At 39.8% G+C, this 26417-nt stretch overlaps 1 protein-coding gene across 1 annotated transcript in view; it reads right to left on the bottom strand.

Moving 5' to 3' along the window:
* Positions 1-26417, bottom strand: part of PCSK6 (proprotein convertase subtilisin/kexin type 6) — an 86365-nt gene that overhangs the window by 7300 nt on the left and 52648 nt on the right. Inside the window, exons 11-18 of the mRNA XM_088136406.1 lie at positions 24512-24629; positions 18389-18577; positions 15796-15932; positions 13201-13380; positions 10093-10195; positions 9265-9461; positions 7075-7162; positions 125-228 (exon numbers count right to left, since the gene is read on the bottom strand). Coding sequence (XP_087992532.1) covers positions 125-228; positions 7075-7162; positions 9265-9461; positions 10093-10195; positions 13201-13380; positions 15796-15932; positions 18389-18577; positions 24512-24629 — 1116 coding nt within the window. The remainder of the gene's footprint in view (positions 1-124; positions 229-7074; positions 7163-9264; positions 9462-10092; positions 10196-13200; positions 13381-15795; positions 15933-18388; positions 18578-24511; positions 24630-26417) is intronic.

Below are 26417 nucleotides of genomic sequence, written 5' to 3'. Positions count from 1 at the left end.
GCTTGGGGTTTTTTGAGGGGGAAAAAAACTATATCCTTCCTTCTTATTTCTCCTCTCTCCCACCCACTAGTTACTGCTCTAGACAAAGAAGTGCATTTAGAGATCTAGGAGATCATTAATGTACCTGCGCATGTCCTGCAGTCTGTCTGGCAGCCCTCACATTGCAGAGGTTCCTTTATCAAGTACATGCCCCGCTGGCATCCTGAAATGCAGTTGTTGTCTACAAGGCTGTAGAAGAAAGCAATGGAGAAAGTTGGTAGCAAAAATGAAAAACTCACCTGCAGCTCCTTGTCATATCAAACAAGGCTAACAACATAGGCAGAAACGAGCATTTCCAAATCAAATAGGGTGTGTGTGTGTGTGTATGTTTGTGGGGGGGGGGGAATTAAACAGTTCTGCATCAAAGAGAAAACCTTTCTTATTGAAGAAAAAGGTGTGGATCCACATTATTTTGGCCTCTTCTGGGATTCCAAAGAGCAGCAAGCTGGTTGAAAAGATCCAGTGATGACAATGAAGAAAAGGAAACGTTTGGTACTAGAGCTTAGATAGCCAAAAGTCCTTAGGAGAAAGAGTAGCTAAAGACGAGGAGGGGCTGTTAACCCAACAAGCTCTTCCACTAATCAGGAACCAGGATATTGAAAGCATCTCTCAGATCTATGGTCCATTTTCTGGACTTGCACAATATAGGGAAGCACAAGTTAAGCAAATGGCTTTGGTTCATGCAACAAAAACACAAACGCCCCAACCAAGCTTAAAACTAACCAAGTTTAGTGTGTTGTGTAAAGGTAGCTACTAGGTTGGTAAATGATCTGGTTAAGCATATGGCATGAATACAGGTAGACTCTGATGCTTCTTCTCTAGCCATGGGAACTAGAAGCTTAACAGAGAAGAAAGATCAGATCTAACTATCCCTTCTTCTTTGCTCTACAAACCCAACCAACCACTCTGCAAGCATTTACACAATCAGAAACCCCAAACTGCATGTAGTTTAAAACACAAGACCACCAGACTGAACTGTACTCATGGATGAGATGAACCTTAATCTTAGGTGGGTCATCCATCAAGGCCATTGCTTTTCAACTGGTTTGTGAAGATGTTCTTACCTGTCATTACTTTAAGGACTTTCTCAACTGACATTCCCTGCTCCAGATGTGTCAAGACTGTGATTTCCTGCTTCCTAGCCAGCATAGCACATTTGAAGGATGGCAAATGGGGAAAAGCTGCCTTAAGCAAAGTTGAAAATAATGCCTTATGTGTCCACGTGGCACAGCCATGCTGTGTGTGACTGACAGCTGACCCACATGTCAATCTGCCTGCTTTCTTTTTTTAAATAAGAGAAGACAGGAACATTGCTGGCAAAACCTTGCCAAGCTTAAAAGGTTAGCAAACAATAAAAGGAAACACTGTACAGATTGCAGCCAAGGGAAGCCACTTTTACTGTTCCTGTTGTGGATCATCTTTTGGAAACTTGGTAATTTTCTACTTTTGCCCAAGTGCCATTATTGAAGCAGTCACGTCAGTCCAATTACTGTCCTCTAAATGAATCCTGCAAAGAAGCTTTGGGCCTCCTGCTGAACAAATTGTTCAGATCAACCTTCTGGCGTTTGACACTTTTTGCTACATGTCTTTCCTTGGGAAAACTTATCATTCAGGCCCATCCTCCTCATTTCATTTGGAGTTGCCCTGCATCATTTGTTTCTGAAGGCAGCCAAAATAAGTTGCAGCTTTATTGCTGGGACTGGAAGGAGGTACCCAAAGGATTATTAAGACGCAACAGCTTGTGTTAATCTTTGAGCAGCCACTTGCTAAATTCCAAGCACCCTTAGAATTGGGTTGAAGGTCAATGTCCATTGCAAGAGGGTGAGGGTCAAATGTCCATTGCTCCAGTCTCCTTCAAAAACTTCCTAACCACCTCCATCAATAGAGGCACTTGTCTCACCCACTTTCAAATGTCTGGGTTGGCAAAGAAGGAGAAATTTGCAAATACCATTTAAGTGGCCAGATCCAGCTTATAAATCCAGTTTATAAATCCAGCTATTTGCTCTTTTTTATCACACATCTTTAAGAATGCATGGGAAAGAGTGGATACCAAAAGCATTTTCTTTCCCAAAATGTAAAGTTGTGAAGCTTCCCAAAGGAGCATCCTTCTTCTCCTGATATCCTTGAATTGGCCCCATCTTTTCCAGAGACATCAACAGCCTTCCAGTAATGTCACTTCTGACCTTCCAGCTGGTTAGGGGAGCAAGCGGTAGCCCCCCACTCAAGGACCAAGCTGTATATATAGGTTATGTGGATAAAGGACATTTCCTGTCACTGGAATCCTCTCCCCAGAGTAAGGAGATTTTAGTGCTGGTCTATTTTTTTAAATACCACTAGTGAACTTACAGTATTTTATCTACAACACTGATTTTTTTGTTATAGTATTGTATGATTTTATGGGGTCTCCTGCTACTTGTCCTACAATTTTTGAATTCTAAGGTTGGTTGTAAAAAATAAATATAGATAAAATAAAAGCAATCAGAAGACTGGACCAAAACATTTTGTACTCCAATAATAGGAGGACATGTTTGCCCCTGACCATCAAAACAAATGGGAGATACTGCAAGGAGTTTGTTTCCTCCCCACCCTATTAAAAAGAAGAAAGAAAGAAAGAAAAAGAACCAGTGGTTGTGGGGCCGATTAATGAATCAGCAGGCAGCCAGTACTACTAGATATTAATATGCCTTCCTTGATGCCCAACAGGTGCTCTGTTCCACTTGACATTCTTTGTTGTTTCATATTCCTATGATTTAAAAATAATTTAAGGGGAAGCTATCCTTCTGAAAAGGGAAGCATTTTTAGAAGAGAAAAATGGTAGATAGCTTCAGCCCAGGACTTTCTTTGAAGCATGTCCAGGAAAAGGGTAAAGTAAGCTGGAGGGGGTGGGAGGAAGCCCCTCTGGAATTAGAGAAGATCTAGCAAGGAGCCATCTTGCTAGTTTACCTTTTCTGATTCTTGGTGGGCACCACTGGATGCAGTTTTCTTAGCAATAGTATGGAAATAAAAATACGTGACTGCCTTCTTCTGGGATTTTCTGATGGTTTCCCAATTAAGCACTAATATAAGAAGTGAAGCTGGCAGGGCAGAAACCAGTGATTCCCAGATCAGGCAGAACAGTTATATGAACATGAAACAGATAGCTACAACACTGAAGCCCAAGAAGAGTCAAGAACCCATTGGCTCAGAACAACAGAGGAAAAGGTCTAGGATTGAAAGCCTGGGAATGACATATATATGGCTTGATTTCCATGTTCTGGAGTGGGCAGATCTTCTACACATATATGACGTCTTTCTTTTCTGCAGTGAAGCAACTTATCTATCAATGTCAAGTATGTTAAGCTTCAGTTGTTTACTGAAAATGGAGCTGAGTTCCTGGAAATTGATTGCCATGCCTGGTCTGTTGACTACCTAGGCTCCAACCCTGTTTCCAAGACCAGACAAGGTAAGCCAACTGCTGCCACCTGCTGAGACAGTTTCCCTCATAGCAAATGGATATTTTCTAATTAGTCATGCCATCCTAACAGTCATTTGCTGAGAATGTACACAACAGTTTTTTCGAACCTCTAAATGTACACACTGGTCCCAAAAGTTTATCTACTGCAATCAGCAATGCCTCCATCCATCAGCCACCTCTTTCTCTCCCTAGAAACCACCTTGAACATCATCTATGTCCTCTCATCTAAAGAGAAGACATAAATATAATAGGACCTTTCTGCCAAATTTCTCCTGCATCAACTTTCATCTACTAAAATGTGTTCTGGAATGTCACTTTATATACTGTGAAATCACACTTCGCTTTGTTATTTTATAGAAATTTGCTATTTGATGCCAGGATTTGTCTATAAATGTTTTTAAAACCATTTCTAAATTTCTTGCTCACAGAATTTCAGAAGAAAGAAAAAACTAAGAGGGCCAAAAGGTCTCTTTATTAAAAGTGCCCTTATTAGAAGTGTAAGGTCCTGGCTGGTCAACGCCTCTCACAGCGAGCAAACACAGTTTGTTTAGAATATTAACTTGTACAGTGCATATTGCAAAGCCAGGAGGCATCAGAGGTTGAGCAGAAAATGAGTGCTTTATAAAGATCCAACATAAATGTATTTATTTGCTCTTCTTCTTCCCTTCCCCCTTTTAAGTTAATTGCATATCTTTCCAGAAACATCTACTCTATTTGAATTTTAGATAGATAGATAGATAGATAGATAGATAGATAGATAGATGATAGATAGATAGATAGATAGATAGATAGATAGATAGATAGATATCATGAGGATAATTGGTGTCTACAACCCCAAATTAAATAATTTCTCCATACCCCAGACCCAAGTGAGGTAAAATTGACAAGTGACATGATTTATAGTAAATCAGTATATAGCATGTATGAAGCCCTTTACAGCATTCAAAATTTTTTCACACATATTATGGTGTCATGATCCTTACAATACATCTGGGAGGTAGATTTATATTATCAGGTTCACATTGCAGATAGAGAATGGGGGCTAACAGGAGGATGAAATCAACTGAATAAGTTCATGTCAAAGACAAGATCTGGGATAGGATAGATTTGTACCGAATCTATTGAATTTGTACCGAATCTATTAACTATTTAGGTATGCGTATACCAAAAGATATAACTCAGTAACATATAATATAAATAAAGTATATAAAGAGGTTTCTTCAGATATGGATAGATGGGAGTCATTAAACCTCACCCTTTGGGGAAAGGTGAATGCTCTCAAAATGAACATTATTCCCAGATTAATCTACATTCTGAGAGGGATTCCTGTTCAAATATCTGGAAAATATTTTCAGAAATTTTTTTGTTTAGAAAATTTCTATGGAGTTCTTCAATTCCAAGAATATCTTTACAAAAAATGCAATTACCAATTAATGAAGGTGGATTTGGTTTTCCGAATCTGGAGCTTTATCATTGTCAAGCATCAAATATTGGAAGCCAAAAGTGGTGTTAATTTTCCGATTTGGGCAACTTTGGAATATACATATATAGCACCTCTAGCTGGATGAACAGTATTAGGATCTAAATACAATAGAACTCTAGTATCTCTGGAAACAATTATGTCAATTAGAAAGTTGTGGAATGCAATGTCTAATAAAAAAAGATCCAGTCCTTTTTCCTATGCTAAATTGACTCTATGGGGAAACCCAACACTAAAAATTGGGAAAAAGATGGTGATATGGACAAATTGGATGGAAGCAGGGATATTGACTTTGGACCAATTGATGGATGATGAAGATACTTTTTAAACGTATGCTATGTTAAGAGATAAATATCATCTATTGGATGTAACCCAATGGCAATATTTACAGCTACAATATCTGGTAACAACACTATTTGGGCCAGCCGCATTTTCAGCTTCTGAAACACCTGCGATACTAGAACAATTTGTTAAATCCTTTAAAACTAAAAAACCTACTATCAGTTTTTATAGATATTTGTTATCAATAAATCAATTTGATATACAGATGCTAAGAGAATTAGAGGTTCCTATATTCCCTGGACAATGGGAGAATGTCTTAACTTTTATGACAAGAGTGTCAATGGACCCCAAACTACGACTCATACAACAAAAAATAATATTTAGAATGTATTGGACTTCATTACGTTTGTACAGAAAAGAACTGTTGGAAACAGCATTTTGTTGGAGATGTAATAAGGACAATGCTTCTTTAAAATATATGTTTTTACAATGTCCTATATTTGTTAGGTTTTGGGAGAAAGTAGTGGACTATATAAATGTGGCTGTGACAAAAGCTAAAAATTTCAGAGGATAATATTCTCTTGAATTACATACCTAGTACTTGGAATTTGACCACTGGACAATGTAAATGGATTCTCTGTGCCCTTACTGTGGCCAAAAAACTGATATTGCAGCATCGGAAAGATAAATGTATGGCCCCGTTTAGTCAACGGTTTGAAGACCTGATTACACTTGCCACCTATGAGCGGATTGCCTGTAGATGTAGACTTTGTATGGACAAGTATAATGAAATATGGGACTCATTTATACAAAATACAGTCGGTAAAAAAAAAAGCATGATAGTTATATTAATGTATTAGAAATACACACACACATACACACTTGCATAATCTTTGCATTAGATAAATATATATAGAATTGTAACTGTGTACTGTTGTAATGAGATATATATTCCATTTTTTTTCTTTTTTCTATTGTATTTTTTCCACCTATTTTTTTGACAATGAATGTATCTGTGTGTGTTGCTCCTTTTTCTTTTTCTCTTCTTCTGTTATTATTTTAAAAGCAATTTTAAAAAAGGGATCTGGCCTAGGAGCTTCCTGATTAGTACAGCTATATTCTAATCCTATCCGATTTGATTTTTAAAAATTAAGCATTTAAAAAAGTATATGAGCCATGAAGGATAAAAGGCAAGTAAAATACAAGTAAGATGCGAGTAAGGGACCTGAGCTGTCATAGAAATTAGTTTTTCAATATATCATTAGTTATTCATAAAGTTATGAAATATATCTTTTTTAAATCACTTAACCTTGCTACTTTTTTCTCCATGTAAGCAGCACCCAGGCACCTGAGTGTATCCGTGGCCCAATCAAAACCAGGAGATGTAAGGCTAAATCCTTCTCCCTTCCATGCATTCTAATGAAAATTGTCCCCAACCCCAAACCCCTAGAAAAATATTATCAGCGGTGGGGAAAGCAAATCCTCCCATTTGTGATCATCTGTATACTGCAGCTATCTGCAACTCCCAGAATCCCTCATAAACATGACTACAAATTTTGGGATTTTCATCCAGCATTACTGGAGAGGGGCAGATTAGGGAAGGCTGACATTTCAAATGATGGGGACACAGAAACTGGAAAGTGTATCGCATACTCTCTGTGATGTTTGCAGGAGATCCAGCAAGGAAGTCAACAACCCATACAACTTCTGGCATCCTCCTTTCTTTGTCCAATCCCCCGAGATTGGCAATGCTAGTTTCTGGTAAAGGGGTTAGAATAACCTCTTGAAACCTTGGATTATTTTTTCATCAGCTACTCACCTGAATCCATCTTTGCAGACAGAACATTTGTCCATCTCCCAAAAGCATTTCTTACAGTTTTGATGACATTTCTGGCAACGTCTTTGACCTTTTCAGGGTAGGGAGAAGAGGTCAGAGTGAAAAGAAATTCCACAAATAGGAAAGCATAATTGCAGATGTAAAGTTTATGACTTATAGAGTATTGCAATTTAATGGCAAGTTAAACCACCTGGCACTGAACAATAAGGGTACTTTTTTTTAAAATTAGGCTGGATGACAGAAATAATTAACTACTTATTTCAACTTAAAATATATCACTTCCTAGACCTTTTGATTTTGGAGAAATCCTAACATTTGGCAAGCATATTTTAAATATTCAAAACCCAGGTCGATTAATCTAAAATGTTGATTTTAAAGCCACTGATGCTTTTCACATTTTACTTCAAGATGTCAGAAACCCTCCTCAGCCCTTCTCAGATTTGCAGGAGATTAAATCAATATCTTGATTAATATGCTATGCAGTACTTTCGATCTGAATCCAAAATGTTTCTCCATAGCATGCAAGGACATGGATGGTGGGTCTGTAACCTTTCAAAGCAGCTGCATCTTTTCCCAGAATCTACTTTAAAAACCTGGATATAGGTACTGTATTCATGTCCCTGTAAACCATCATTTTGGAACTGAATTCATAGTGCTACTCAATCCTATTGATTACATCAATCTAGCTGCATCATTTGGAATTCTTCACTTGCAATTAGAGATATCATTTATTTAAATGCAGGGTCCAGTAATGTAATCCTGCAGTAGTTTGAACTTGTCAATCAACCAACCACAGCTATCCTTGATAAATCCCCAGATCTCTTATTTTAATCAGCAAGGAACAAGCATAGGAGGGAAAATTGCCCACATTAACCCAACTTGTTAGCTAAAACACATTTCTGCCACAATATGTGTACTTCTCCAAATGTTGTCAGAGTGGTTCGCCTGTCCAAATTGTGTGCATTAGGGAAAATGGCTTTCAAAAGCCCCAAGTAAATAAATAAATAAATGAACAAACAAACAAACAAATAAATAAACCTCTTTGTGCTTGGGGAAAAAAAGGAAACTGAAGCAACATTAATTTCAGAAGGGAAAAGTAGAAACATCTGGCAAAACCTCAGAAGGTAACACCTTTTCCAGCTACACATTTTATTAAAAGGCATAAGCTGATAAAATAAGCTTGCAATTATGTAAGATTTACATTGGTGTGAAGTGGGGGGGGGAGGGAGAGGATGACAGATTGATAATGCAGATACAGGTTACATGTGCATAGTGAATTCATAGTGCTACTCAATCCTATTGATTACATCAATCTAGCTGCATCATTTGGAATTCTTCACTTGCAATTAGAGATATCATTTATTTAAATGCAGGGTCCAGTAATGTAATCCTCTGTCTTCCCCTCTGTCCATCCATCCCCCATCTCACCCCAGTGTCAATCGTACATCAGTCTAGCTACTCCATGCATCTGGTAGAGTTGTAGCTCACGAAAGCTTATGCCTTTAAAAAAAATGTTACTTGAAAAAGGTGCTACCAGACTCATTTTTCGCCACCATAGACTGACATTTCCTACAACGTAGCAAAACTGAAATTGATTGATTTCTCCCTCCCTAAGCAGGACAACAATCAATTAGTGTTAACTGTGGAGTAAGTGCAAACATTAATGGTTTTAGAAGCTATTTCAGTTTCAAGAAAGGATGAAAACAAAAATTCCTTAAAGCTAAGGTTGCTACAAAGATTAGAAGCGCCTGTTTAATACGCTGTGAAGTCTTATACCCTCCCTTCAATTTTATAAGAGCTTTGACATTTTGAAAAATGTAAAATCAATTAAAAGACAAAGTATTTAATTTAAAACTATGACGGTTGTTAGTCAATGTATTTTTATATTGCTGCTAATCATTGTAAACCTAGAATTGGTTTGCAAGAGACCAACTAAATACACTAAGATGAATACGATTAAAAATACATAAAAATAATTTTAAGCAGTAGAAAGAAAACAGTCAGAACAGGAATTATTCATGCCATCTTCATCAAAAGGCACCTAAAAATGTTACAACAGGACAGAAACCATTGTAGATAAATTTGTAGATTTAAATGTCACCTCCGAGAAGAAAACAAACTTTTCACCCATCCATGAGTGCTAGCTGATCAGCATTGATTTCCCTTTCTTACCATCATCAGAGTAAAACCCAGCTGGACACAGATTCACACAAGTGTTTGTCTCTTGGTGGTGATAAAAACCACGCTTGCACGCTGTGCACGAGTTGTGGCTTCTGCCCAAGCATGCTTCGCAGCCCCTGTGGCATCTACGGCACTTATGTTGCAGACTGTCCCCAAAGTAGCCAGGGGGGCAGGAATTCACACATTTCCTGGAAAAAGTCCACAAATGTTCCAGATTAGACCAGAAGATGACCCATCATGGCAAGAGCCAGCCAAAAGAAGAGGGACAAAGTAGTTCTCATAGTGCTATTAGAATCTTTCTGTGATATCTTCCATCATAAACATTACATCCCCTTCTTGTATGGATCTTGGATCTTCCCCAAGCTAATGCCCTCCAGATATGTTGGATTAGCTCCATGTTTGGCTACATGGGCTGGAAATTATGTGAGTTGTAGTTTAACCTGTCTGGAGGACATCAGATCGGAGAAATCTGCCTTAGAAAGATGGAGATAGAATGGAGAAGTCTGAGAGCTTTTCTGTTAATCTGATTCCTAATCAGGGCTGGCTTTATAGCCAGGGAGAAGGAGGAAGCTACTGGGGTTGAAAAAGGGTAAGATATTGTCTGGTGGCCAAGTTAATTATAAAAATTCTGGTGTTAATAACCACAATGTACAGTATCTGGAGGGCACGAGGTTGGGAATGGGTTATGTACAACATACTACTGCTGCTAGTTTTGAAATCTAGCACGTGGAACTAACTGTGCAAAATACATTGAGTACCCTCTCTGTTCCTGCCCCTCACCAGCGACCCCATCTTTTTCCTGGTGTTTCTGCTGATTACCTGCCAGTTTTAACACTTCCCAGGCTGTAGTGGAAACAATTCAGGCACTGATCAGCATTGGGACCATCGCATCCTTGGTCGCCACATTCCCTATGACACAGACCTTAGGGAGACAGACAGATCTGTTGAAAGAAGAGATATAAAACTCTTCCTAGTTCAACCTACAAAATGGCATCCGGCACTTGGTCTATCAGTTTACCATATATCTGGAAATACTCAGTATGTCTTGGTGGTACCTCCCCACAAAGCACCTGTGGCCTGAGACATTTACAGCTGGCGCAAAATGCAGCAGTGTCCCTAGGGAGGCACATGGAACACCTCTGTTATGTGAGCTACATTGGTTGCCAATTTGCTTCCAGGTCCAATTCAAGGTGTTTGAAGCCCTTCATGGCACAGGACCAGGTTATCTGAGGAGCCGTCTCATCCCCGTTATATCCACCCGCCCCACTTGATCTGGCAGAAGGGGCAAGTTGTGGACCTGACCAGTCAAGGAATTCCAGGTGGTGGGGTCTAGGAAGAGGGCCCCCGCCCTGTGGAACAGCTTACCTCCTGAGATGCAGGCTGCCCCCACTCTCCTGGCTTTCCAAAAAGATGTAAAAACATGGCTGTGCCTCATAGCCTGGGGGCCTGATGGGGGCTTGCATTGCTGGAACTGGCTGGTGGGTTGATCGATACTGCTCCCCCCTCCCCATCATCTTGAATTGTATACTGGCTTTTATAGAATTGTTCCTTGTGATTTTAATTGGGGGATATATATATTTTTATTGTTTTTATTGTCTTGGATTTTAATTGTCCCCCCCCTGGGGGAGATGGGCTGCTTATACATTTCATAATAAATAAATACATAAATAAATTTGCTTTACCCTATCTATCTCTGCTATCTATGCACTAATGCCTTGTAATAGCTACTGCTTTTGCTTAACTAAATAGGCAAGCTGCAGAGCTCCAGCTAAGCTTTTTACGGACTAGTAATATTTTTACTTGGGTCTTGCAAAGTAAGCTCAATAAGAGACAACAAAGTAATGTGAACCACTGTTAGGGTTTGGCCAATATCCTGTGTCCTAATATTATGACTGTTCGATTCTGCATGCAACATGTCTGACTCCTAACACAGACAATCTTTTCCTGTGAGCCAACAGTGTTGAGAATTCAGGAGTAAATGAATGAGGAGTTCTTTTGGATATGAAGCTGAGCCTATTCCTGCCCTTTTAAAAACCTTTAGCAGCTTTAGCTCCCCAACCATTCTTCTGCATCTTAAAGCTATTCTTCTCTTTTAGGTAACAAGGCTATTTATATACCCCACAGCCTATCCTGCATTGCTGATACTCGCCTGCTGTCCTAGGTGGAAGAAAGATGGCTATCACTTTCCCAGGATGGAAGTTAGAGTCTGCCCTTGTCTGCGCATGAAATGGAGCAAGCAGGAATCTTATCTTTGGCAAGGAACATCATTTATCTTGGGCTGATCCAAGTGTAAGAGTGGCTTACCATAAGTTTGATATTTGGTAACGCCATTGGCATCATCAACTGGGGATAAACTGTGTCTTATGTTTTTAAAATATGTATTTACCTAACTATATCGATAGCAAAGACCTGACCAAGGATTTTTGTTACAGTAATAAGGCAGCTCCATTAAATTTTGCTGCTTCCATTCCCACTGATTGTCCAGCACATCAGTGTTTAAGGATAGATGGCGGATCTCAGAACAAACTAATCAAGATCTGGCCTGGTAGGCTTGGATAGGGCATCATTAGGAAATACTAAAATATAAACTAGATTGGGAATAATTAAACATTCTCAGAAAAAATGGGCACATCACTTCTCTGTTATTGCTAAGAAAACTATCTGGATATGTCCATGACGTTCTGCAGACTTAAGCTCGACTTGAAGACTTTAGCTTTTCAGAATCTTCTGAACAAGGTGACAGTCTGGGGCTACCTCCACACGTTTTACTCTGAATTGCAGGGCTGCCTCAGACAATTTCAGTGAGTTCTTATCTCTGGGAGAAGGGATCAATTCTGCAGGAACATCTTTGCATTAGGAAGGTCAGGAGACAGTTGGACAGACTTGTTCCTTTGAAAAACCAACCATCCACCTCTGATAACCTTTATGTATCTTTGCCCAGATAGGGGTTAGTGAGAGGACTGTGTTTCCTAGAAAGTAATGTCTCCAAGTTTCCCCTTGGAACAACATGAAAAATGCCATTGCATTTTTTATTTTTCTTTCTTTTTACAGGATGGAGACACTGTTAATATACAAACAGTATATTGTGTGCTTAGTGCTGGACTGGGCACATCCCACATAGAGACAGTGGCTAATTTTCAGGAGACACTTAATTGCTTTGGCCTTGTCATGTGGTTCTATCACATTATGACATTTTACATTATGAAACAATTGTATTTCCCAACAGTTGTGGTCTGACCAATGTTGGTCTTGAAGGGAAGGGAAGGGAAGGGAAGGGAAGGGAAGGGAAGGGAAGGGAAGGGAAGGGAAGGGAAGGGAAGGGAAGGGAAGGGAAGGGAAGGGAAGGGAAGGGAAGGCCCTGTAAATGTTGTGCTTTGTATTAAAATGAAGGACATTGGTATTCTTTTTTTTTAACTGTCTCTATTGTTCTGAACAAGGCAGCCACCAGGAGACACATGAAGCACTGTGGGCTGTGTAGTTCCACCCCCTGGCTATTGGAAATCAACTTCAGATGTTTCTATAATTCCAAAAACCTTTCCCATCCCTTTGCAAGCCTAACAATGCAAGCCCCTACAATGCCAGAATCTCTCCGCTTCCTTGTTGCTTAAATTAAGGCCAAGATTCTTGGAAATCTGAAAGGAATCTTATTGTATCTGAATTTGTATTTGTGGTCCCATGGAAGAAAGGGGATGCCCTTGTGTTGTTGTTTTTTTTTAAGAGAAAGACTTCTTGGAAGTTTGTAGAATAGCATTTCCCAGCCTAGCTTTGTGGGAGATTGGGCAAAAATGGAGTAAATGTTCTCAGTGTACTAGATTACAAACTGCATGTTCTAGTTTTCTTAAGGAAAAAAGAATAGAAACAACTGATGGCTGCTTGTGCACAAAAACAGAGCTAGGGAGAAGAAATAAATGGTTTGGGGCACTTTACCTGTGTATTCATCTTCTTCCTCCAGTATCTCCATCTGATTTTGGAAGAAAGCAACTTTTGAGGGCTCCATCTCCAAAGATGGCATGTCCAGCATTGTTGACCTAGAGTGCTGGGTGCTGATATTAGAGTAAGGATGCTCAGCTGTTCCATATAAAATGAGACTCCATTCTTTTAACTTCCCTATGAAAGATTAAACGTTAATCAATATTGCCTTCCTCAATCAGCAATAATTTGGGTTGAGAAGTCCTCTCCCTTAATGAATTAAGAACCCATTAAAAGGGGTGTAAGTGAGCAAAACGTGTATTAAATAGTTTTGACATCTTAGGAAGTATAGAGTTTGTATTTAAAGAGTAAAATAAGCTACTTAATAATGCTTCCTTGAATTCTATTCCTGGAATGAGGTGATACCATTCCCAAGTAGCAGAACAATACCATTTCCCCAAATAATAAGTGGGATTCACAAATGAATCAGCTGAAATTTTAGTGGCAAATCCTCTACAACCCTAGTTAATATATATAGTCTGTCATTATTGGGTTTATATCATAAATTCCATCTTAGCTTACAAGGCTGGAATGTAACAGGGTGAATAAAAAGGTGTATTTTAGGGTCAACACTATCTTCGTAGGGAACTCTGGCCCAGCTTGTTGGGATATCTACATCCCTGGCAAGAACAAAAAACACCTCCTGGAATATCCTAACATTTTCAAGTATATTGTAGAGAAGATCTGCAGACATGGTCAATCTCTCTTGGGAGAAAGTGCTCTATTGTTGCTGATAAGCTTACAGGACACCACTATCATCCAGTTAAATTTCCAGGATAAACTGTTGGCCAAACCCTTGACTGTTGAAGAATCCCCAGTGTTCCAGTCAAGCTCTACAGGTGGACTTAAATAAGTATCAGGCAACTTGTTAACTAATCCTTATGAGTACACAACACATCTGCATTAAAAACTTCCAAAAAGGACTGTTTGGAGAACAATTCTCTTCAGCAATTGTAAGTGGGGACATAGTTAGGAAATCTGTGGCGGTAACAGCTGGTGAAGGGATGACTGTATGGAGAGAAGGCAAGACAGTTGGGCGGTGACAGGTGGGTCCTTAAAAGAGAGCTGCCTGCATCAGAGCTGTGGTCCTTGGAATTCTGGGAGATAAAATCCCATGGAGTCTGGAAGATATCAGATTGGGAAAGGCTGTGCTACAGGGGATGAGAAAGGTCAATCATTTAAAAGCCACTGGGGCTCTGCCCAACATTTCCATTTGTTCAGGTTTGCTGCCCTTCTTCCATCCACTTCACCCTGACATTTGTTTATACCTCCAGCTATCTGATTGATCTTAGACCACTGGCAAAGTTATGATTGTTCTGGATGCCAACTGCTTCAGAGCCACGGCAAAGCCACTGCATACTTTGCATGAGGCTAAGGGCAATTACACCTTTTAATTTCACTGCCAAGGCTTGGAAGACCAGAAACAAACAAAATAAAATAAAATAAATCCTACATTTTGGCATAGCTTCTTTGCATCTGTATGTCAGCACTGAATTAGTTTGATGCTTTCTAATGGCATTTGTATCAGAGATATCTGTTGCTTTCCAGTGGCCCGCCTAGACTGGGGGGAAATGCTTCTGAACATCATTTATGGTTCTGTTGGGGAAAGAGACCAGGGACCAAAACCGCAGGTGAAGGGAAGACTCCAAGGAGTAGAGGCCTTCCTCTCAAGCACCAATTCATCATCAGTCATTAATGTCACTCTCAAACAAGACCGCAAGCTATAATAAAGGACAGTGACATAGAACAGAAATATATCATTTGCTTTGATGAATTCAAAGTCTGCCCAGGACATAGATACATTTCTAAAAAGTGCCAGAAAAGAATTTTCTTTTCTTTGCTTTGCTTTTCCAATAAATCAACAAATTTGATGATAGGAGATGCAATTTTTCTAGGGTGACCCTCTTGTCACTGTTCCCAACAAAGCGTTATGGCTTGCAAATCAGGGGACGTGTTTATAAGCATTCTTCCTTGCCTGTTGATATTGCACCTTCTGGACATTAACTTGGACAGGTGTAACAGCCAAGAACCCCCATGATGAGAATTCCCACTCATTTATCCATCAAATGACCCACTGACCCAGTTCAACAAAGATGTAGATAGGCATTTGCTGTTGAAAATCTCCATGGAAACTGTCTATTTGTTACAGTAGGACTCCTTCCTGGAATCTGGACACCATAGAGTTAGTGCTCCATATCCCCTCGTCTTCAAAAAAATCAAGGGCAAGTAAGCATGGAAACCAAAAGAAAAGGATTTCTTAGGAATCAGCTTGTAACTAACCTTTGGAAGCAATCAGCACCAATTGTGTATATTAAAAGTGGGAGACACTCAGAATGAAGGCTTGGCAGTAGCTGCAACGTGGTTGGTTTAGTTTCAGCTTAACTGAGCATGACTCTAGGCATTGCAGAGCATAAACCACAACTTATGGTCAAGACTGCCGTGTAAACATAATCAATTATAGCTCAGTTAGTCAGCCTTGATTAAACAAGGTATGGCTTGGCACAAGCATGAACCCAGCCACTGTAAAAAACAGGAAGAAAATTGCATGCGTACCTTGTATGTCTAGGTTTCGAACATGATAGGGTTTATCCTGGATCTCCAATGTCCATTCTCCAGCTGCTCTTTCGCCCCAGCAGTGGACAGTCATGAACTCCCAGTGTTTGAAGCCTTCATTAGACTCATCATGCTGTCTGTTAACAAGATATCAGCATCAAGAGTTCATTCTCAAATTGATTGATCAAAACACGGAATTGGAAGGGGGCTGTATTTGCCTGGAGCAGCCAAGGCCATCATATCATTGTCCTAGGTGGAGTCAGCATTCCTAGAAGAGGAGGGGTGGTTTCACGGTTTGGGGAGAAGGTTGGGATTTATTTCATGCTTTAAAAGAAAGGTTATGCACCTGTTTGTTATTTTCTCCTAAAAACAGCAGGAACTCTGTTTCCATTTCTTGGGGTTTGTTTATAAAATTCAGCAGGGATAATTTCCAGGGCCACCAAATGCAGTGCAGTCCAGGACTGCATTTGGCTGAACAGCTCTTGAGGCTTGCTAGCCCTAGGAAACAGCTATCATATCTGCTTTTAACACAATTGTCCTAGTGAAGCTCTATCTGGTCAAGCTTATGTGCAGAATATAAGAAGCTTTATCATAATGGAAGGGCCAGTCAACCATATTTCAATTAATCATCTTCTCATTTCTTCATTTTCCTATAGTATCTAATTACGTTCCAATCTACATCTGAAGCTTAAGGGCCATTAAACATGTAAAATCAAGCTGGAAGTACCTTCCAGAATTCTAACTCTGGATACTCCTTGTCCTTCTGAGTTTCAACTTCTGCCTTGAATCACATTTTAGCAATAATTAATTATCTATCCCATGTTATGACAAGGGATGGGTACAAATATATTAAAACAACACTAGTTTCCAACAGGTTTTTTTTTTTTAAATCCTCTTCATGGGGATGGTTCACAGAAAAAAGTCGGTGGGTTGAAGGAAACCACAAACTAATCAACAGGTGAACTTCCCAGAATTTTGGAGATTGGGCACTATATAAAGTAAAGTAATATAAATAAAATACATCTTTGATAACTGATTCAAGAAATATTTGTACCCTTGCCACAGCAGACCCAGAAAACTAGTTCTGATATGGGTATCATATTTATCATCTAACAACTGCAATCCTTCAAGGGCTTCTCTTATATTCTGATTCTGAAACCAAGAAATCGTTTAAAATAATTGTCCATCTTGAGACCGACACTGGAAACGCATTTGCAAAGATTATCCCCAAAGTAAAAGAAAACAAAAATCCAGGTTACAAAGTTTGGATGTCGACGTTAACCTTAAAGCCCGGAATTAAATTCCAGAATGTGAAATTGCTACTGGAGTTTAAAATGACCGATTTGGCATCTAACGTGTCATCCAACTGAATGACAAGTATGTGTTCTCCCAGAATGACTGACAAACACCTGTCATCAAAATCTGCAGACGACAAAGTGATGTGGAAAGGAGACATTCATTTCAACTTTAATGCACATGTGTGCGCTACCAGTTCTACTCCTTTGATTCTTGCCAACGCACTGCCCAAATGCTTTAACTCCGCTTCGCTTCAACTCTGTTGCTGCAGAATGATTTGTATCAAGAGAGCACTGCTGCCTTCTCGGATTAGCCAACCCTGACTAGCCAAGGCAAATTCTATTCCCCTTTTTTAAAAGGATGATTAAGACCGCTTGTCCATGTTCATGGCAAATTAAATCACATCTGAAAGAGGGAGAATGTTATTCCCTACAACCCATTATTTTCCACTAGATCCCTGATTTTCAAATCACCAAGTAGGAATATGAAAACAAAATAGTACAGCTGGAAGGGCAGTTGCAAAGGTATAATTATGCAAAAACTTCATGGGTTGAAGGAGACCAATAATCACAGGCTCTAGAAAATGTACTGTGGCAACTGGCAAACTACAATCACACTTTTCAGCTGGCCTGGTCCATATGCAGTGCTAAGCTGTAATGTTTCTTTCTGGTTTCGCATGAAAAGTGAACCCATTCATTACATCTCCTGGCACCCAAGCCCTCTCATTTCCCTGGGAGTTCAAAGAAGAAAAGATTGAGATGCAACTAGAATCCATCCAGGAAAACTAGATAAGGGTGGAACATTAGGAAAAAAAAAAGATGGAAGATAAGTCACCCACTGAAAGTCTTGTTCCCCCAGCCTTCAAATATCTAAGCTTGAGTATCAGGAAGGCCGCTTGTTATCAGCTGAAGTCTGACCTACGTCAAAAAGCATTTTGCATTATTTCTGAGAAACCTTCAAAGTTTTATCTAATTGAGGCCTAATCTGGAACAAGGATGTCTGTTATTTATGGCAGCATTCACAGCACACATCTGCTTCTTCCATATTATTTTCTGCAACTCACAAGCTCAGCACCTTTACTGGATCAAAGCTTTGTTCTACAGTTCTCTCTCTTGCTCCCTTGCCTGGCTCTTTGGGTTGCATCAGGACTTGGCCTCTTGCAAGATTCAAAACGTTTGCCCCTCTCTCCCCAGCAGCTCCTTTGTGAAACAGTGAGAAGATTTTTTTGCCATTGCCCATCCCGACTGAAGTACTCAGGATCCCAATGGTGTCTTGGTGGAGATTCAGTGCCACTCACCTCCTTGCCAGCAACTGGGACTTGGTTCCAGAAGGAGAAGTTAGATAAATTTGTAGATCTCCCCGCCGAGGGTGTGCAACAGAAATTCGTACGACAACATGTTCCAAGTATACAACATGATGCTCTGGGTTACCAACACAGGCACTGGTTATAGTCACAGTCCGCACTGTTTTATTGGCAGGGATGAACCTATGTGATGGAAAGTAAAGAAAACCCTACCATCATCTCTCAAAAGCAGCAGAATCCACATGGGGAAGGTTTGCCTTAAGTAAAAGGCAGGCAAAGTAGAGATTCTCAAGATTAACTCAACTCCATCTCCTCTAGTTCAAATACAATTTGTATTCAATCCCAATCATTTCCAGGTTAGCCCAGGAGACCCCAAACCCCAATCCTGTTTGTAGCTCCCGAGAGCCACTGTCAGTCACTATGGAACAAATTGGGCCAGATGAAACCAATGGTATGATTTAACGCAAGACAGCTTCCAACATTAGTCCTACAACTGTTTTTAATCATTTCCCTTTAGAAGAAAGGGACAATCAACAGCATTCTGGGATCTCTTTCAAGTGAGGATTTCATGCTTTTGGAGACCATTGACTTTGCTGTACTGCCACTCCCCACGAGCAATAAACCAACTCCTCATTTAGAATCCAAAACATATTGCTAATGTCTAATTTACGGGGACAGTTTTGCTCATCAGTTCCAGACTTGCTCTAGGGATGTGTTTCTGAGCATCTGGTGAAAGATTCTCTTGAGGATAATGTTACTGGTCTTTCATTTTGGCTTACTCATAAAGGAAGAATCTATGAAAACCATAGGCAGTGATGTCATTTCTTGGGGAGAAAGGGGTCTTTACGAGTGAGCTTCAAAACATTATTTGCGTGCAGCATGATTTCATTTTCTAAAGGCTGTTCTGCTCAGTTATTCTCAGTGTGAGGTTTAAGCAGTCACCCGCTCCAGTGCTCCAATGCAAAATAGAGACATGGCATAATGGGGCAAGAAATCAAGGTTTTCTAGGGAATCTAAACCAACAGTATGCTGATATTGCTTACCAATATTTGTGTTTGTGTATCTGGTAAGTTTGACTTGTTTTGATCACAGTTTGTTGAAGAAGACAGTTGTTTTTTCCGACAAGCCAAACAGTCATGGCTTAGCTCTGTGACTGAATGTGCTAAGATTAACTATGGTTTATTCACTGATACTGTTTGCACATTAAGCCAGCCTTCACCAACTGGGCTTATATCCGATATGCAGACTTCAATTTCCAGAAATCCCCAGACACACAGAAATTGCCAAGACTTTTGAAGCCTGTAACTGAAAGGTGCCCAGATTGGGGATGATTGCCTTAAGTCCAAACCAACCAGTTAACATCTGTGCATAATATACAAATCCAGCCTGTCTTCCAAATCTGAAGCTGCAGATACGATGCAGCCCACCGCATAGCAGGCCCTCTGCAACACTAGCAAGTGAGTCTAAAAGAAATACAGTCTACTGTACCTTCCTTTGCTGAAAAAAATGTGGAAATTTGAACAAAGTATTCTGCGTATGGATGGGAGCTCTCATATCCCCTCCATAAAGGAACCTTCCTGGCTTCTAGTAAGTTTACAAGCTCAGTTCAAAGTGGTGGCCTTGGAAATCATAATTTCTTCTAGGGTATTTAAACTCAACTACATAAATCCACTCTGATTTGCAATTGGTACTGGAGACACTGATTAGGGGTGTGGCAACAAGCCTCTTGGGACTATTCATATACAGAACATAACAGGTGGTGTGGAAGGCCCTTTTGCCACTTTGGTGGCAAGCTACAGTCTCCCTTTTCAGATTATTGCAATGGTCACTGATGAGGAATGTGTTTTTTTATGCTGACTTCACTGATGGCTTCATGCATCTTAGGGCTACCAACTCTTTGTCTTCTATTCTGATGAGCTTTGTAACTGTTTCTCCATGTGTGCAAGAGTGTTTGTGCAACAGAGCACTACTTTGATAGATTGAACAAAATATTTAAAAGACAGCTTTAAAAAAAAAAAAGAACAGCATGTTAAAATTATTGGGTTAGCAGGACAAAAACATTTAAGTAGAATAGCACAGCAGCGATAATTTCTTGGATCACATCTGAGTTCTTTTACTTGCTGCTGAATCGTTAGAGTATCTAGATGCCCTAAGGATGTCATAGGACTTCTTGTCAAAAAAAGCCAAGGCCAAACACCAATATGATTGTCACCACTAGGATGCTAGAGGAATGGGAAAACAATATCCTTTTAGCAAAAAGTCTCTATTGTTTGGAAACCTTCCTTCAGTTCCTTTTTCCCCTGAACAACTGCTAGGGGAAAGCAACAAAGCAGGAGCTCAGATCATAAATCGCAGGGAACACCATGCAGCCAGGTGAAAGATGGCCTTGACAGTCTTCCTTGATCAAGGGAAAGCCAATTCTTTGCTCATCCTGCAGTCCAAAAATGGTTTCTTCCTGGCTTCCTACCAGCTTGCTACATAAGCTAGCAGGACACACATCTGTGCTCTTTGGTTCTAGCCGAGCAGCTCCCATGGTCCAAATAAAGACAGAATCTGACACTACTAAAATGAACAGCTAAGCAAAGGATGCCCACTCAGCAACTGAGATGGCAAAGAATGAATCGAAGAAGCAGTCTCGTACAAGCCAACGGTCCATTTAGCTTCATAGAGTCTAAATTGAGCCTTATGCCATCTCATTTTCTCATAAGTGCCTCTACAGAATACCTATACCCATCTGAACCCAATCATCTCAAGAAGATGGCTAAGCAGTCAACCTAGCCAGCACCACACACAAATGCCTGCAAGGGCATGGATGGATTGAATCAGCATCTCTGGCTGATCGCAGAGCTACACAAATTGGAAGTAATCGAGGAATGGAACTAACGTGCTGAACCATGTTTTATTGTATTTTTATACTATTTATATTCTATTTTAACTAATATTTATTTGTTGTTTTTACTGTAAACTGCCCAGAGTCACCCTTGTGAGATGGGTGGTGTCTAAATTTGAAATATAAATATAAATCAATCAATAAATGAAGCCAAGAGCAGGTGTGGCAGGTTACAAGTGTACCGGGGTTGAAATCTGGGACTTGTTTCTTCAAACTTCTCCAGAATGTCTCATTTCAAGGTTCCCCATTCCACTCAGGAAAATACCAAAAAAGTGGAAAAAGAGGAAAAATGTGATAATGATGTGATCTGCAGCAGCCAGCTCTAAACTGAATGAATATTTCTCAACATTCCAACACTGTTAACTCCAGTTGCCAGGTGACCTACAAAGCAAGCAGTTGTCCTCCAAGTATGTTGGGATTGGAAATCTCAGAATTCCAATTCTGCAGCCCAACACATCTGGAAGGGATCAGGTTGAAAAAGGCCGCTTAACTATCCTAGAGTGAGATAGATCCATGGAAAATAATGTCTGGGAAGAAATCAAATAATGAATTTTGAGGGCTGATAGCCTGAAAGTGGGTAAGGGGTGCAATCAGAAACCAAGTTTGTGCCTGAAGAAAATGGTTCACACTGAATAGATAAGATAGCAAGGGGCAGCTAACTGGCATCACTAGATGCTGAATGGGAGATATTGCAATCATCAGTAGTGGAGGTGCTGAAGCCCAGATCAAAGAAAATTCATAGGTAACTTATTTTCTAGGTTGAGATTCTGTAATGGAACATGGGAATGACCTTGGGAGACAGGATGAACAGTCACAGACCAGGCAATGGTCAGGTAAGTGACAGCTGAGTCCACAGAAGGAATGGGGGCATGGCAAACATCTCAGAAGGGACCCTCCCTAGTTTCTTGGGCTGTAAAGGTGAGGGGGGAGAGATGTACTTTCAGGCTTGCAAGATTTTGGTAATGTAACCTTGCAATAAAGTTAATGCTAGTACTTCCGGGTGTGCTTCTTGTCTGGACTACCTCAGAAGGCTGACAGATTCCTTGGGAATCACAGAGCAGCGGAACACCTGAAAGACTGAGTGGTAAACCAATCAGAGCTTAATTCAAGGCAACTTTTGGCAAGCCATAAAATCAACTCCATGCCTGCAATCTTAGGATATCTACTGAGATAACTTTGTATTGATGAGCTGTGACCATTTTAAGTAAACCTCTTTCAACCTGGTGCCTTCCAAGAGTTCCTGGCCATCATGGCCAACAGGGATTCTGGGAGGTGGAGGCAACAGTTATACATCTTGCAATTTCAGTTTATGCTGTATTTTGCTTGATGTTATTACAATTATAATTTATTAAACATGGATAGTCATTTATTTAATAATATGTTGTGCAGCATGTTTGTGTGTGTATATATGGTCATATAGCTGCTCTGGGGATGCAAATAAATATCAAATATTTATTTAGATTGTAAGCATGTATACATTTTAGTTTCCTTCCTGTTTTGCATTCTTGTGTTAATTTATATCCTGCACCATGCAAAGCAATTCTAGCCACCTTATAAATAAGGAATGTTAAAAATCAAATCTTTATTATTCAGCCTTTCCCTTTCTCCAAGAGGTCAGGCCACGTGATCCTCTCTTACTTGTATATTCACAACACCTCTATTATGAAGTAGAGTGAGGTTAAAGAGTGAGGTTGACCCAAAGTCTCTTCATGGCCAAGAGGACATACAGTACAAACTCTTATTCTAACAGTTTTACTGCACTGATTCTGAAACAGGCTGTGGAAATAATTGATGCAATTCTAATGCAAAACTGAAGCCCTATTTAGCTACATCTAATAACTCAATAATATTTTCCTTTGTAATGCATCCCCACCCCAGAACAGGAGGAGGAGAAGAAATTGTTTGTACATGCATGGAATAAGGATCAAGGCAAAAGTGAATTAACTTCCAGCCGTCCCTGGGTTCCAAAAAAGTTTTGCACAGTTCAGCAATTAGAACCTGTGGTCATCAGAAAAGCCACACCAAACTAAATCAGGAGAAAACAAACTTTTAGAGGGAAAGGAACCAAGAACATAAGGCATGAAAAATAAAGGGGTGGGGGAGCCTGAGAAGATTTAGGAACATGTCTCTGTTTGTAGTCTTGCAAAGAACAAGCCCAAAGCAACCCCATAAAACAATTCCATGCCCAGGCAATTAAGTATGCTTCATTTGAGCTAAAACCCACAAGGGAGCTCCTTAAATCCCAGAGAGGTGCTGGGGCATTTCATCTCTTGCCAGAATTTTTCCAACTCGCTTGATTCAGGTGTGCATTCTACAATATCCTCTACTTTCCCCAGGTCCTGTCAATTTCATTATGGACAATTGAGACCTGCAAGAAAAATGCTGCAAGGTAAAAGTCTTTATTCAGGTTTATGTTTACTCTATATCATGCTTCCTCTCCCCTGTTTTCTCCCACTTTTCCATTACCCACCCTCTGTTCTGGATTTGCTAAGCCCAGTTTTCCTAGGTTCTGAAGTTTTAAAAGAAAAAAAAAATCCTAACCTCCCCTCTTTTTTCCTCCATTTTTGGTTGTCTATTTACAGTGCAATAACTCCAGATTAGAATTTTCTACTCTCCGCTACTCTGGAGGGGTTTGAAATATTTTTTTTAAATGGGCTTTTTGGAAAAAAAAGGTGGGTTGAGCCTATTAGAGCCTTCAAGCGCCTATTTTACTTCTTAATTTGCCAAAACAAATTGCAGAAAATAAATTCAACAGCCAATTTTCAATGTCATGGTTTGGAGGACAATGGAGCGGGGTGAAGTGGGGGGACTCCAGCAAAGCTGAGTAGTCAAAACACTTATTTTAGAGAACAGGCTATCTGGAGGTCTGCTATAGAACAATCTCTGGATCTCTCTTTCTCTCTGCTACACCATGTCAATTTCTGCAAAGGGAAAAGATGCTACTGTTGAAGCAGGAAGAAGCTTTGGCTACATTATGCAAAGACCTGTCTTGAGAAGCCCATACTGCTGGGTAACATGGACAGAAAAAGAAGAAGAGGACAACCAGCACCAAGATGGATGGACTCAATTATGGTGCCTCATTGGAAGACCCAAAGGGCCAGGCTTGAGAGAGATCATCCTGGAGAAAGGCTACATATAGTATATGATTGCTAAGAGCTGACACCGATACAGTGGCACATAATCAAAGAGTCAATCAATCAGGATGTGAGCACTCTCATGACACTCACCAAGGCTTCTTATTTGAGGTTCCAATGCAGATATGCTGGGCAGGGACCATCTTCCACTTCTTTGCTTCCACAACCAGAGATTCTGCATCTACCAGGCCAAATCCATACAAATGGCTAACTGGAAAGAAAGGTGTGTCAGAGAGTCACTGGTTTTTTGAAAAACAATTATTTTTCACAACTTTATAAAGAAAGGATTATATCTGTAAATATGAAAGGGCTTTGCATAACTTTTTAAGACGCAAGGTCCTTTTCTTGAGATGTCCTCTTTGAGCCCTTCCCTTTATGTATCCCTGTTTTCCATACCATTCTGGTTTCAAGACTTTCCTTTCATCTCCACATGCAATAAACTTTATTTGTACAGTGACTTAACCTCCAACAAATTATCTTGTTAAACAATAAAGGAAAAAAGGTCTGAACATTTAAAATGCACCTTCCACTGCCTTTCAGTTTACTAAGATCAATCCAGAAGCCCCACCACCACCAAAAAGTTATTGACCATCCTTGACAAAGTTGCTTATAGTAACTCGCATATCAAAACCTCTATACCAGGGTTTCTTAATCTTAGCAACTTTAAGATGTATGGACTTCAACTCCCAGAATTCTGGGAGTTGAAGTCCACAGATCTTAAAGTTGCTAAGGTTGAGAAACACTGTACTATACCTTGTGTGTCAGTGGTCATTCCTGTCCCTCTAAGATGGAGTTATAGTTGAGCAGCTGAGATGTTTATAGGAAAAAAGGTGCCCTGTTCTTACTCCCCCACAGCTGCAAAGCTGGATCAACTACTTTTTCAGTTGTTATAAGGAGCAGTGGGCACAGTTCCAAGGCAGAACAGTTCTTTTGCATACAGATAGCCAGCAATTCAATCATTAACTCGAGCAGGTTAAAATATTCATGCGCTTAGGAGAGTTGCTACCATAAAGTCAATCAGAGTGGGCTAAGTTTGGCCCTTCAGATATTAACGTATTACAATTCCAGCATCCTCAACCAGCCTGGCCAATGGAGATATAATTCAGCAACATCTAAAGGTCCTCAGATTTCCCAGCTCTATACAGACCAAATTGAGCTGGTCATATGATAGCAAGAGAAGTTCATAAATGAACAAAATGAGGAATCCAATTGAAAAGAATATATGTAGCCCAGGGTTGAATCGTGGAGTCCTTGGTGCTCTCTGAGCTTGGATGTTGAGGCATGAGGACTGAGGAATCTCACACACAGGGTTACAATTGCTTTCTTTTATTCTTTGAAAAGTTTGCAAGATCTAGACCAGCCTTCATTGTGCCAAACTTATACATTTCTCAACCATTCATTGCTAATCTGTATCATAACAAATCTACTAAGCTACATTAGAAAGATTATGCTTAGCTAGAAATTCTAGGAATTGTCATCCAAACGTATCTGGAGGACACCAGCTTGGGGAAAGCTAGAATAGTATGACAATAACCTGTACTGGGCCAGTTCTGTTCCTTAAAGTGAATTCTTGCCTCGTTTTGGTCATGTTTCTTATGCTAAAGATAAACATATGTCAAAAAACCCTGAGGATTTTAATTTTTTATTGTAAGACAACATAGGACACTCATGCCTATCACATCAATCAGAAAACACTTGCAAAGTTATTTCCTTGGCACCCATAACACATCTCTCTATCAGCATGTGTGTACAGGCACATCTGCTTCCATTTGTCATAGAAAAATTGAGGAGCAACAAGCTATTCTTGTTCAGAAGCTGCCAATGGTTTTACTAAAATGATTACAGTAAAGTCACTGAAAATGAACACAGGAGGCAGAATGTAATTTTGACAAGGGCTTATTCTGAACCTTGACAATGTCAAGGTTCTAGCAAAAACTAAACCTAAGAAAAACAAAGAGAGAGAAAAAAAAGCAGAGGAATTACTCAGATCAAGTTAGAG

The sequence above is a fragment of the Python bivittatus genome, unplaced genomic scaffold, assembly GCF_059951505.1.
Source record: "Python bivittatus isolate LINGU-HERP-01145 unplaced genomic scaffold, Pbiv_v1 ctg000140_np1212, whole genome shotgun sequence".
Classification (NCBI taxonomy): domain Eukaryota; kingdom Metazoa; phylum Chordata; class Lepidosauria; order Squamata; family Pythonidae; genus Python; species Python bivittatus.
The sequence above is the reverse complement of the archived record's forward strand: the minus strand, read 5'-3'. Positions and strand labels throughout refer to the sequence as shown.